Below are 14711 nucleotides of genomic sequence, written 5' to 3' on the forward strand. Positions count from 1 at the left end.
TCTCTTTTGAAACAAAACCAGCATTATGTTATTCTACATATAGAGACATTGATGTTAGATATTGATCGCCAGTAGTTACTATAAGAATAGGAAATTATTACATCCTTGTAAAACTTAATACAACTCCTTACCAGGCTCTGAAGACTTTTTAAAAGCAATATTTTTATTTACCACACAGAAATGATTTCAACTATTTAGATCTTTATTGTATGAGTTTTTAAAATTATTATTGTATTTCATGGACATGTTTTGTCTGTGTAGCGTGTTTCCTGGTACCTGTGGAGACAATCACCATGTAGGTTCTGGGAATCAAACCCGAGTCTTGTAGAAGAGCAATCAATGGTCTTAGGTGTTCTTAACTGCTGAGCCATCTCTCCAGCCCTGTATATAGTTTGTTTCTTAATCAATTCAATTCTATTGAAATAGAAATATTTCTGACTAGATGTGAGCCATTTGAGGAAAAAAAAACTTCTGAAAATGAATAATTTAAACTCTGCTCTCTAGCACTTGATCTGAGAATCAAGCATTTAAATAAATTTAAATAAATAGTTCTAAATCTGATTCGTTAAGTTCATACTTAAGCAGGTGAACTACTTCCCCCTGTGAGTCTCACCAGTTTGGAAAGATTCATGTCACGAAGCACACGCATTACGATGGTGGATTCTGTATCCGTGGGACAGGCTCTTTTTGCTGCACCCAGTGTGCGCAGAACTGACAGAATGTTACGTAGACCGAAGTCATAGTGAACCTGAAGAAATGGAAATATTGGGCTTATTTCCAATAATATCCTATCATGGAAACAATATGAATTTAGTTGAAAACACATTCATGATAATAAATTAATGCTGACACTTTAAAAAAAAAAGTAAGGATGTAGGTGAGCAGACTTTGAAGGTGTGTGAGCTTAGGCGAGCTAGCTCTACCTCCCCCTGTGATAGGTCAGGAAAGCTGGTCCTGTAGCACTCAAAAGAGAGCTCCTCCATGCCACACCCCCACCCTCCACCTCACCTTGATAAAGCTGGCCCTGATGTTGTAGGCACAGGATAACTGGTGGGCTGAACAACTCAGCTACCACCCGCTGAGATCCAGGGCTTTGAGTTAACCCAAGCCAACAGCTACCCCATCTAAGAACTGCTAGAGCACATGAAAAGGCTGGTCCTCCAAAACCAAAGCTGTAGGATTTCCATGACATGGGAAAACAATAGAATATCCAAGATGAGTTCCCAGTGAGAACCCAGTACTGATAGTGTATGAACATTTGCAACTAAAGCTATTTGGTCAAAAGGGTAGACTGTGTGAAACACTGGGACACACCACAGCTTCCACTGTGAGATTTTGTGTTATTTTGGTTTGGTTTGGTTTGGTTTGGTTTGGTTTGGTTTGGTTTGGTTTGGTGTTTAGTTTGGTTTTGTGGGAGCAGTTTCCAAGGATGGAGGACAGATATGGAGCAACAGGAAGATGACTGTGATTGGGTGCATGATGTGAAATTCACAACAAATCAATTAAGAAGTCAAAAAATAGAACAAAAATGTTCTTTATCGATATGCTTGTTGAAAAGTAAAGACTATCCAAGAGTCTTTTCTTATACCATCATCAGCTTAAGTCCTTGGGTTAAAACAGGGATGTGTCTAGATAAGGGGAAAGGTACACATTTCCTCTTAGACGCTGACATTCCTTTACCTTCCTCTCAATCATTCATACATATGAAAATGCATTTGTGTCACTATAGCTAAAATTCAAAAGCAGAACTAAACTCAGACATAACACTCTCAAACTTTTACTAATAATGTAAGAATATTAAGCATAAGGAAAAGAAGTTACATGCCAGGATCACCTGGAGAAAGAATCCTGTTAAATCTGGAGTGATGCCCCAGCTTTGTGCTTAGTATAATAATTGTGAAAGTTCTACATTCCAAATGTTAGCATGTATGAGGTGAATAATTAAAATTCCATTATCCAACCACTGTGGAATACAGCTGGCAGTTCTAAAAATTAAAAATGAAGCAATCAGGCCAGGTGCACGGGCAAAGGCCCATCCCAGCACCTGGAGAATGCCGAAGGATGTCAACTTCAAGACTCAATAGCAAGTTGCAGGCCAACCTGTGTAATAGAGTGAGACATTGTCTTAAAAGCTTAAAAAGTAGACCTTCCATATGATGTAACACTCCCAGGGGAAGCCCAATCTCAAAGCGACATTTGAACAATATATAATATTCATACCCTACTGTTCACAAGAGCTAGAAGTAGGGAGCATCCAGGATACCCAGATGCCCTACCACAGATGAATGAAGAAGAAAAACACAGCCCTTTCACACAGTGGAGTATTACATAGCCACACAAAGAAGAAATTCCATACCACATTGTCGATGAACCTGGAAGGTATTATCGCCACAGAAGAACAAACATTGTATTGTTTCATGTACGTGAGTAATCTATTAAGTTGGCAGAAAATTAGAATAGTGGCTACCAGGGTCAGGGGGGTACAAAAAAGGGAGCTGTCCAATTACAGGGTTTAGTTTTGCAAGGAAAGAAATTATGAAAATGTCTATAGATCTGTTATAAGTATATTTAACACTAATGAACTGTGCAGTTTAAACAACTGATATAGTAAGTTACATGTTTTACAAAATAAAATTAAAAGCCATTGGTTAATGTAACAAGGAGTGCCACACAGTGCTCATGTATTGAGGGTAGAGCACAAAACACATTCAAGGTCAGTTTTTGTTCATAAGAAGAACAAAAAGGGGCTGGAGAGATGGCTCGGTGGTTAAGAGCAGTGACTGCTCTTTCAGAGGTCCTGAGTTCAATTCCCAGCAACCACATGGTGGCTCACAACCATCTGTAATGGGATCTGATGCTCTCTTCTGGTGTTTCTGAAGACAGCTACAGTGTGCTCTTTAATAAATAAAAGGAAGAAGGAGGAGAAGAAGAGGAGGAAAAGAAGAAGAAGAGGAGGAGGAGGGAGAAGAAGAGGAGAAAGAGGGGGAGGAGGATGGTGGTGGTGGTCAGCAGTAGCAGCGACAACAACAAAGAAATAAAAGTCTAAGTAAATGTGCCCAAAAGTAGCAATAACTTCAAAGTGCCAGTGGATGAAATTAGCATGGGGGCTTTGTGGGTGTAGCCATAGGAGTGGAGTACAGAAGCAATGAAGACAAGGGCTGGAGTCAGGGACACAGAACATTTTCTATATCTGAGGAACAGGAGGGAGAGAGAAGATAATTCACTAAACCGATGCCCAATCAAGAGTGAGATGGAATCAAGGCTCTGGCCAGCATCTTCACTGCAGCCTTCCGACATATATTGGACCCACTGAAGGTGACTTCAGTTCCTCAGACATTATGAAATGCTATCCACTCTTTCAAGCCTTTGAGCTTGTGACTAAAATTGTTAGTTGGTGATAGATAATTAATACAGATGTGATATGTGATTAACTTCTAGCCATTAACTCTCATGAAGGCTTTATCTGATATCCCAAACATATAAGAAACTATCAAGAATTTACAACAGAAAAAGCAATTAGTCAACAAGCTCAGTTAAATATATAGGCAAACTTGGGGGGGGGGGGGAGTCAATAGACAGAAGATCCCAAAAACTATGTCATCGCCTCTGTACACCATAATGCACACACAGGTTATGTAAACTGCCAACAGCAATATCATTCATAATATAGCTCATAAGTCAGCTTGCAGAATAACCACGTCACTTCTGTACTAAAAATAGCTGTTTCTTTAAATGTACTTCTTAACAGAAGTCTAGAGAAAATCAATTTTGTTGGGTCTTGGGAGATAACTCTGTAGGTCAAGTGCTTGCTGTGTAACCATGAAGATCTGACATCAGTTTGAAAACCAATAGCGGGGAGAAGACAGGCATGGTGGCACACACATGAATTTATTGCACTGGAAAATCAGAGACAGACAGGTCCCTGTTTCTCACTGGTCCTAGGTTACTCAGCAAGCCTAAGGCCAGTGAGAGACCCTGTGTCAGAAGCCAAGGTGGACAGTACCTTAGGTACAGTTCATGAAGCTGACCCCTGGCCTCCACACGCCTGTGTACGCACAATGCACATGTAATTACACACGCACACACACACACAGCTTTGTCATTGTATATTTAATGCAAAGGTACATCGTCAAGAGTTCTAGTGTAAGCTGAAGAGCTATAGGTAATTGGCAGCTTCTGGGAGTGGGAGAGTTGGTTTTTAACAAGCATCCAACCTGAGAGGCAACCCATGCTCCAGCAGATAGCTCTACATCCATGCATATACTGGCAGCACTAAGGAGCCTCAATTGATTGTTTTAAGAGCTCATAAAATTTGGAGAGAAAAGTAGTGAAGGAGAGAAAGGGGGAATTGGAGGGGACAGAATATGAGGTAGATTCGTCAAAATACATTGCATGTCTATATGACATTCCCTAACAATCTTTAAAAGAAATGGAAATAGTCCAGTGAACAGAGAGAAGAAATGTGTCTAACTCCACAAAGACCTTCAGAGTAGCACACCTGCTTCGAGAGCTGCTCCTCACACAGCTGGTAGAGCGTGAAAAATTTCCTGGCCAGAACTACGTTGTCAATGAAGCCGCAGCTGGCTAACTTCACCCTGATGATAATCTGCCGGTCAGGGACCATCATGGCCACGGATCGAAAGTTGATCTTCAAGTTCTCAGGGAGCTCCTGGCGCCCAGCATAGCCAGGGTTCTGAATGGAAGCAAAACCCAAGGATAAATGACACACTCCTGGGACGGCTAGGACATGCCGGCAGGATACTAAGAGATTCATTATGCACACAACACAGATCTGGAATGTCAAGTGGGCAGCTCATTTACACACCTCACTCTTCCTTTGCCTGGACCATCTAAGTCATGAGTTATTAATACGAGCTTTGTTTAGCTCTTAAAGGTTTTCAAACAGAAATGATAATTACAATCTCCATTTGCATGCATGATGCTCAGGTGACACAGGACTGGGGAGGGGTGAGAGCGGAGATGACAAGGCTGGGTTGTATTTCAATGGCTGGCTCTTCTAGCAACGCCTTACTTACCATGGTTAGAAAAAGTCCAAATTCTGGGTTCATGGTCACGTTGTCTCCATCAGTAAAAATAAAAGATTTTTTATGTTCTTTTTTACACGTGAGAATAATGGAGATCTGCTGGGCTGCAACCGACAGAACTGGTAGATCGATACGGTTGAATTCATCAAAGCAACCCCAGGACCCAGACTGTGCCAGCCCTTAGAAAGGAAATTAAACGGAAAATCCAATTAGTACATCATTTCTAAAGACCAAGAAAACGGATATTACTCAGCTGCCCAAGTGAACCAGAGACCGGTTTATTCAAAACTGGGGTTAGAAAATAAATGGTGTGTCCAAAGGCCCCAAAGAGCAGAGACGTTAGCAGGCTGTCTGTGAACATCCAACCATATTACTGATGACAAGTGCTCTACAAAGGGGAAATTACAGGAGCATTCCATCCACCCAGTGCTACTAAGACTGAGCTTGTCAAATAAAACAAGCGGGGGAAAGTGACACCAAATGTATCTCTTAAAAAGAATATAGAAACCTTTGGCCGTTGTTGCTGCACACTGAATCAAGTTTCCCACAGCCTAAGCATGTGCCGCCAGAAAGCTGCATTGACCACCCTGAAAGATAAATCTTAACAAGAAATTTCACCCGACCTGAAATTTCTCAGTCACTGAGAAAAAAGCACAGTGCTCACCTTTGAATATCCGCCCGAGTCCTCGGAAATCCATCTGGTCCGAGCAGTTGAAAACTACAACGTATTTCCCAAGACACCGACCCATGTCCTTGGTGGTCTCTGTCTTGCCTGTTCCTGCAGGACCAGCAGGGGCTCCTCCCATGCTCATGCCCAGAGCTTGAGCCAATGTGATGTAGCACCTGCAGAGCCAACCTGTCATTAGAAACTTGCTAGGGTATCCCAAAGGCACCCAGATATCACAGAGAAATGAGCCTGTGTGTGATTAAAAGATGCAGAAAGAGGACCAATCCCCTCATAGATAATTCCCTAACCTATATCCTAAGACAAATGTCCTCATGTATGTTAGCATGTGCTCTGGAAAAAGAAGGAGGTTATCACTGGCCAAATAAGTGTAAGAAATCTATAAAAAATTAAACAGATTTCTTCACTGACATTTTTCAGGCTTTGTGATAATATTTATTGTAATTATTCAAATGTGTAAGCATAAGAAAATAGCATAGGGAATTGACATTTATCTGACAGGCCTTCTCTAAAGTCTATTCATATCAAAAGACTAACAGTGAGTCAGGCTCGCTGACTAGGAGGGAAATGCATATTGCTACATATCACCCAGCACCCTAAAGGATGGATGTTACCACAAAGGTAAAAACAAGCATTGGTGAGGGGGTTGTAACTGTTGGTGAAGATGTGACTTGATGAAGTCATTGTGGTAAATGGTATAAACTTCCTCTCCGACAAGAAAGGAAGGGAGGGAGGAAGGAAGGGAGGAAGAAGAAAAGAGAGGGGAGGGGAGGGGAGGGGAGGGGAGGGGAGGGGAGGGGAGGGGAGGGGAGGGGAGAGGTGAGATGAGATGAGATGAGATGAGAAGAGAAGATACACAACTGTCAGCTAATGAATGAATGAACTTTTCAAAATATGGTTTTATGGAAGGGAATACTTTTTAGTCTTTAAAAAGAAAACAACTGAGAGTCCACCTCACACCTGTCAGAACAGCTAAGATCAAAAACTCAAGCAACAGCTCATGCTGGAGAGGATGTGGAGCAAGGGAACACTGCTCTGTTGCTGGTGGGAGTGCAACCCTGTACAGCCACTTTGGAATCAATTTGGTGGTTTCTCAGAAAATTGGGAATAGATCTACCTCAAGACCTAGCTATGCCTCTCCTAGGTATAAACCCAAAGGATGCTCTATCATACTACAAGGACATTTGCTCAACTATGTTCACAGAAGCTTTATTCATAATAGCCAGAACCTGGGAACAACCTAGATGTCCCTCAACTGAAGAATGGATACAGAAAATGTAGTAAATTTACACATGGAATATTAATCAGCTTTTATAAACAATGACATCATGAAATTTTAAGGCAAGTGGATGGAACTAGAAAATATCATTCTGAGTGAAGTAACCCAGACCCAGAAAGACAAACACATATGGCCATAAAGCACAGGATAACCGTGCTACAATCCACAGACCTAAAGAAACTAAGTAACAAGGAGGTAACAAATAGGGCCCAAGGGAAGATGCTTGAATCTCATTGAGAAGGGAAAATAAAATAGATATCAGGGGTGGAGAGAGAGAGGAAACTCGGTAGGAGATGAGATGGAGAGGGAAACAGAAAGGGTCAAGTGTGGGGAGGACAGAGGGACTGAGAGCTAAAATCAGTAGGAGGACATCTTTGGAATGAGCTAGAAAGCTAGGACAATGGAAACTGCCAGGAGAGTGACCCTAGCTAAGACTCCTAGCAATGGGGGATATGGAGCCCACACTGACCATCTCCTGTGGTTACAGGAATGGAGAAATTCCAATGATGGAATTGGAACATCAACCCAGGCACAAAACCTTTGACCTATAATTTATCCGGCTACAAGATATGTTAGGGTGAAATGGAACAGAAATTGAAGGAAGAGCCAATCAATGACTGGTCCATCTTGAGACCCAGACCATGAGAGGGAGCCCACCCTAACACTTACTAATGATATTCTGCTATATCTGTAGACAGGAGCCTACCAGAACTATCATCAGAAAGGTTTCACCTAGCAACTGACAGAAACAGGTGCAGAGACCCACAGACAAACACTGGGCAGAGCTTGGGGTATCCTGAAGAAGAGGAGAAAAATAAAGATTATAGGGGCCAGAGAGATTGAAGACACCACAGGAAACCCTACAAAATCAACTAAGCTGGGTCTACGTGGGCTGGCAAGAATGAACCACCAACCAAGACCTGCATGGGACTGACCTAGCCCTTCTGTACATATCTTACAGTTGTGCAGCTTGGTCTTCATGTGACACTCCTAACAGAGGGAGCAGGGGCCGTCTGTGATCCTGGAACCTGCCTGTAGGACCCTTTTCCCCCTACTGGACTGCCTTGTCTGGCCTCATCTTACAATAACTTGGTATGCCAGGGCTGGTTGATATCCATGGAAGGCCTCCCGGTTTCTGAAGAGAAACAGAGGAGGGATGGATACGGGAGGACAGAAAGAGGAAGGACTGGGAGGAGAAAGGAGAGTGGATAATGTAGTCAGATATAAAATTAATTAATTGATTAACTAATTAATTTTTAAAGAAAGAATCCCCTACCATTTGGTGCACATGACAGAGGAAATTTTGCTAAGTAAAATAAGCCAGACACCAAAAGACACATGCTAGGAAGAAGGTAGGCAGGATACATAGAGAATAAATCAATAATGTCCAGAGGCAGAAATGGAGCTAGGAAGTAAGATGTAAGGTAGATGATTCATATCAATTTTGTAGAGTCAGCAAATATAGACAGTATATATGCAATTATGTTACAGGATTATAGTTAGTAAGACTATATTGGGCTAGGAGTCATCATCAAAATTTGTAGGTTATAGCTGAACTTCTCTCCAAAATAAATAACTGTGAGCTGTCAGCTATACTCATGTACATTGTGGTAGTAACCACTTACTATCCCTGTCCACTACATTGGGTTGTAAACCTCAAAAATACATAAGAAAACTTGTTTTTGAAAAAGTAAAAATAAATAAACTGGTCGTGATAACAAGAGTTGTATTCGAAGAAGCATAATGACCATGAATTCAAGACCAGCTGGGGTACATAATGGGTTCAAAGTTAGCTTGAGCTGTACAGGGAGATCCTGTCTCCAAAAAAAAATCAAAATCTTGGGATGCAGCTAAACAGAAGTGTTGCCCAAGACTCTAGGTTCAATTTGAAGCATGAGAAAAAGAGAAAAATAAGTACATTCTATTCATAGGATCGGGAGTCATTTAAATAGATTTGTTGTATTTAAAATCTAAGAGCTCATAATTCCACATCCTTGATTTGATTTAATTTAATCTAATGTGTTTTGAGTGTGAATGTAGTGTGTATAAGTTTATGTGCACCATGTGTGAGCAGAGCCTACAGAGGCCACAAGAAAGAAGGCACTGGATCTACTGATAGTTGTGAGTGTAATGCAGAATTGTAATTGTAATGGGAAGAGAACCCAGGTCCTCTGCAAGAGCAGCAAGCTCCCTCAACACCTGAGCCATCTCCCCAGCCCCACAGAATCTTGGTTTTAAACAACACATTGCTGGATAATAACATTGCAGGTTGGCCTTCAAGCACCTGCAATTCCTTCCATTTCTAATATGAGGATAACACATGAAAGACCTGGTGAGAAGATATAAGAAAAAATTTTATCCTGGAAATCTGATGATAGATTACTTGATTCCCAGCACCACCTGGTGTTGCCAAAGAAAATAATTCATAAGCTGGCACAGTTTTGTTTCCCATGGCTGAAAAGAAAAGTGTTCATATGGACCTGAGAAATAACTCGGAAAAAAAAATGCAGGAGTATCAAGTGCGCAGACTGGGGTCTGTCAGGTTCTCTACTAGAAATAAGTTCTTGAAAACCAGGTGAGCAACCAGCCTGGCCAAGGAGGAAGAAGCCTGGTGAGAAACCAGATGGACACATGCCCTCCCATCAAGTTTTTCTTCTAGCTGAAGACCTAATCCCCTCCTTGCATGTCATCATTCTTTCAAAGGAGTCTTGAACAACCACCACCCGATACAATGCTCTCCATGTTAACTCATTAACACCCCCCAGAGAAACCTGCAAGAATGGAAGTCCCATCTCACGAGTGAGGAGAATGATCCTTCAGTGGAGTGACTCTGCTCTGCATCTCTGGAGAAGAGCTGATGCTTAGTCTAGCCCATAGCTGCTTAGTCCCTTCTGTTAGACTCAGGGCACACCCAGCCTCTAGGGTAAGGAACCAGCTCCAACCACTCCTTGCTGTCCTGCAGAGCTCCTTAAACCTGTGATCAATGCTGCCATCGCTGATGAGCGTCCATGGCATGACAGATGCTTCTTATCACATGTAAAGAGATGTACTTTCCACACACGCTGGTTCTAAAATGCTCAAAAGTTTCTGAGGGAAAACAACAGGGTATGTGCACCAGCAAGGATCTTCCTTTGTTGAGAATTGGAGTTAGTTGCAGACTTTGAGCTAGGACACACTTATGTGTTTAAGGGGAGCCGACAGAAAAGGTCACTAAACAATGTGTATTCCATGATTAAGAATAGCAATGAGTGAGGCAGAGTAGGCCACTCCTGTAATCCCAGCACTCAGTAGGCCAACACAGAACAGATAATGCAGTAGACTATGGCAGGATGGACAATGATCAAGAATTGAAGTCAGCTGGGCTTCATATTTCCAGGTCCACCTGAGCTGTATGGTAGGATCACACACACAGAGAGAGAGAGAGAGAGAGAGAGAGAGAGAGAGAGAGAGAGAGAGAGAGAGAGAGAGAGAGAGACATGGACAGAGACACAGAGAAAGGGAAAAATGAGTGACAGAGAAAGACAGAGACAGAAACAGAAAAAGATGAACAGTAAGAGACACAGAAAAAGACACAGAGAGAGACGTAGAAATGGGGAGAGATAGACACAGAGAGTCAGAGATAGAAACACAGAGAACGAGAGACAGTGAGAGACAAAGACAGAGAGACAACAAGAAGGGGAGGGAGAGAGGACCATCTCTGTGTTTCTCTGGGTACATACAATTCCTCCTTATCTGTGCATTCATCTTCTGAAGTTGCCATTTTCTCAAGTCTATGAAATGAATATTTTAAGAGAGATAAAGATATATTTGTAGAACTTTTATTACAATTCATTTTTTCATTAGTTACTGATAGTCTCCTGCTATGCATAATTTATAAATCACATCTCAACATGAATTTGTACATATAGGAAAAGAATAATATCCATAGTGTTGAATACTGTTCGTGATTTCCGGCATCTGCTGAGGATCCTGGAACATATCCCCCCACAGATAAGGAAGGTATTGTGATTTTAATGAAATGCCCCCCCCAGGCTTATATAATTGGTGGTACAGCTACTAGCTGATTAGCCATGAAGCAATGACTGACTCTTCAGGCCTCTAACCTAACCCATGGATTAATTCCCTGATGGATTCATAGTATGCTGGAATTATTGGGTGTGGTAAATTGTAGCAAGTGAGACCTAGATGGAGCAAGCAGGTGAGTGCAGGTGTTCTTAGTGGATATAGCTTGCCTTGTTCAGCCTACATTCCTCCCTCTGCGGGCCTCCTGTCCATCATGCAGTGAATAAGCTCACCACACAGTCTCATATTTGTTATGCTGTACTCAAGTGCCTAGGGGAAGGTAATTATGGACAGACTGTCTCTCCCCTGCCTTTTGTCTCTCTCTGGCTCTATCTCTCTGTCTCTGTCTCTCTTCTCTGTGTCACTGTCTATGTCTGTCTCTCTGTGTCTCCTCTGCTCTCTCTTCTCTCTGTCTCCGTCTCCCTCTCCCTCTCCCTCTCCCTCTCCCTCTCCCCCTCCCCCCTCCCCCTCCCCCTCTCCCCTCCCCCTCCCCCTCCCCCTCCCCCTCCCCCTCTCCCCTCCCCCTCCCCCTCCCCCTCCCCCTCCCCCCTCCCCCTCCCCCTCCCCCTCCCCCTCCCCCTCCCCCTCCCCCTCCCCCTCCCCCCTCCCCCTCCCCCTCCCCCTCCCCCTCCCCCTCTCCCCCTCTCCCCCTCTCCTCCCCTCCTCCCCCTCTCCCCCTCTCCCCCTCTCCCCCTCTCCCCCTCTCCCCCTCTCCCCCTCTCCCCCTCTCCCCCTCTCCCCCTCTCCCCCTCTCCCCCTCTCCCCCTCTCCCCCTCTCCCCCCTCTCCCCCTCTCCCCCTCTCCCCCTCTCCCTCTCCCTCTCCCTCTCCCCCTCCCTCTCTCTCTCTCTCTCTCTCTCTCTCTCTCTCTCTCTCTCTCTGTGTGTTTTATGTTGGATCCTACTATGTAGTTCAGGTGAACCTGGAAATATGCAGCCCAAGCTGACTTTAATTCACAAGCCAAAATAAGCTCTCTGGATTCTTCTATCAGATTTATGTCACTTCTACTCCAAAGCAGCTAAGGCGAGAAGATTTTCATGCATGATCCCATATAGTCCATATAAATATTCCAAAAAACAAGTGAGAGGGGCCAGGGATCCTGCCAAAGATGCCACAGCTGTTAAGGGCGGAGTCAAATAGTCTTAGAAACTATTTTACTGTATCGGGAGAAAATGCTTTGTGCTTTTCTGTACCTCTGTCAACAAGGATACTAAGTGTGCCCTTGGTTTCATCTGGCCTCTGTCTGCATAACAGCAGTAGTGAAGACAATCCAGCCTCGTCTGTGTGTGCTCAGAGTGGATGGAGAGTGGTGAGTTTTAAAGGAAGGTCAAATATATTTTTATCATGTCATGATGGCCATTTGGCCATCTGAAATGTCGACAGGTGTATGCATGTGATGTGAAGCTCCTAAGAAAGAGCTGCCATGGCCGTCAGACTTCACAGCTCAGTCAGCACACGCTGACAGTGTGTGTCAGGGCCTCCAAAATTATACCTTTATAACGTGTTTGTTTTAGTGAGGAGCTTTCTTCCTGTAAAAGGGCAGAAAACCTTATACTCTGAGCCATGAGCCGCAAACGATGCTTCACTTCTCACACCTTCAAGCTGAAGAAATGCAGGAGGAGAGCATGGGGGAGGAAATCTAAAATGGATTTCAGAACTATCCACACTTAAATTTGCAAATACTCACATTGCTCTCAAGCTTCTCTGGTTCTTGATGGTGAGATGACCAAGTAACAAAAGAGATCAAACCTCACACATGTATATGAAAATTCAGATTTTGACAAGTACATATCTAATATGTGCATAGGAATACAAAATGACTAATAACTTTAAAAACCTGAAAAGTTTCTCCATCCCAACCTTCTACTTTCTCTTCATCTGTTTAACTTGCTGTTGTGAAAGAGCTGATATCTTCTGTTCCTCCGTTCCTCCGGGAATTATTTATTTAGCAACTATTATGTGACAAGTATTTCAATGAGTACATCAATTTCAATGTGAAGCCTGACTCATGGGGCTTGCATTTTCAAGGAAGAAAACAGGTTCATAATAATCTGTGTACATGTGTTGTGGGGACTAGGACCTACTTCATCTGTCTAATGTGAGTCACAAGACGCTCCGTGGTGACATCTGAGTAGAGAAATGAAGACAGTGAAGAAGTCAGGCTATTCTCTCAGCTCCAAGGCTGTGTACAGGGTCTGTTTAGGAAATCCCATAGAGGGTCCTGTGGAAGATGGGGGCACAGAACTGAGCAAGCTGGAGGGGTCAAGAACAATACAAAAACACCTACAGAGTCAACTAAACTGGACCGATGGGGGCTCAGAGAGACTGAACCACCAACCGAATACATGCATGGGCTGGACCTAGGCCCCCTACACATTTGTAGCAGATGTGCAGCTTGGTATTCATGTGGACCCCTAGCAATTGCAACAGGGGCTGTCTCTGAATAGTTGCCTGTAGGATCCCCTTCCCCAAGGTGGGCTTTGTTCAGCCTCAGTGGGAGAGAATGTGGTTGGTTCTGCTTCAACTTGATGTGTCGGATGGGTTGGTGAGGGGGAGGGAGAGGGGGGACCTTCCCTTTCTCTAAAGAGAGGGGTAGCTGGGGGAAGAGTTTGTGAGACTGGGACTGAGAGAAGAAGAGGGAGAAGAGGGAGGCTATGATGTAAAGTGAAGGAGAGGGAAGGGAAGATAAGAGGAAAGGGAAGAGGAAGAGGAAAAGGAAAGGACGTCTGTACTGCCTGGTTTTGTGTCAACTTGACACAAGCTGGAGTTATCACGGAGAAAGGAGCTTCAGTTGAGGAAATGCCTCCATGAGATCAAACTGTAAGGCATTTTCTCAATTAGTAATCAATGGGAGATGGCCCATTGTGGGTGGTGCCATTCCTGGGCTGGTGTTTTTGAGTTCTATAAGAAAGCAAGCTGAGCAAGCCAGGGAAAGCAAGCCGGTAAATAACATCTCTCCATGGCCTTTGCATCAGCTCCTGCTTCCTGACCTGCTTGAGTTCCAGTCCTGACTTCCTTTGGTGATGAACAGCAGTGTGGAAGTATAAGCTGAATAAACCCTTTCCTCCCCAACTTGCTTCTTGGTCATGATGTTTTGTGCAGGAATAGAAACCCTGACTAAGACAACCTCCAAAGAGCATGTGGATGAGAGTGACTAAGGAAGGAACGACAGATGTGACCAGGGTCACCTGTGCCAGGCTTCCTAAGCTGATGTAACAGTAGCCTTGACTCTCTCAGATGAAGCCAAAGTAGAAGGCTAGAGGTAATGAAATGACACCATGTTGCTTGCATTCTGCTGTCCGTACTGGGAACAGACAACAGGGCACAATGTAGGGAATCCAGCTGAGAGACTATGCCAATAGTCTAGGTCAGAGATTGTGGTGTATCACAAAAGGTTTCAGAAAAGTGTTTTTAAAAATTCTGTCACATTCCAGATGTTGATTGTGATCTGAGTAACAGAGAGCAAAGGAGGACAGACATCAAGACTGCACTAGGGATTTCTTGCTTGGTGAAGTCGGGGTAGAAGATTCCAGAGTTAGGATGTGGACACCACGGGGATGAAATAGAATGGCCAACGACTAGAATGAAAAAGATGAGAGCTAATCAAACATACTGTAGCAAAATAGTCTATAAGCATCCAG

General features: G+C 43.5%; 1 protein-coding gene across 1 annotated transcript in view; it reads right to left on the reverse strand.

Annotated features, from left to right (window-relative positions):
• The window catches only part of Dnah5 (dynein axonemal heavy chain 5), a 236059-nt gene that overhangs the window by 125273 nt on the left and 96075 nt on the right, over positions 1 to 14711 (reverse strand). Inside the window, exons 36-39 of the mRNA XM_034523461.2 lie at positions 5710 to 5888; positions 5037 to 5224; positions 4499 to 4693; positions 614 to 748 (exon numbers count right to left, since the gene is read on the reverse strand). Coding sequence (XP_034379352.1) covers positions 614 to 748; positions 4499 to 4693; positions 5037 to 5224; positions 5710 to 5888 — 697 coding nt within the window. The remainder of the gene's footprint in view (positions 1 to 613; positions 749 to 4498; positions 4694 to 5036; positions 5225 to 5709; positions 5889 to 14711) is intronic.

This window comes from Arvicanthis niloticus, chromosome 19, assembly GCF_011762505.2.
Source record: "Arvicanthis niloticus isolate mArvNil1 chromosome 19, mArvNil1.pat.X, whole genome shotgun sequence".
In the NCBI taxonomy this organism is placed as follows: domain Eukaryota; kingdom Metazoa; phylum Chordata; class Mammalia; order Rodentia; family Muridae; genus Arvicanthis; species Arvicanthis niloticus.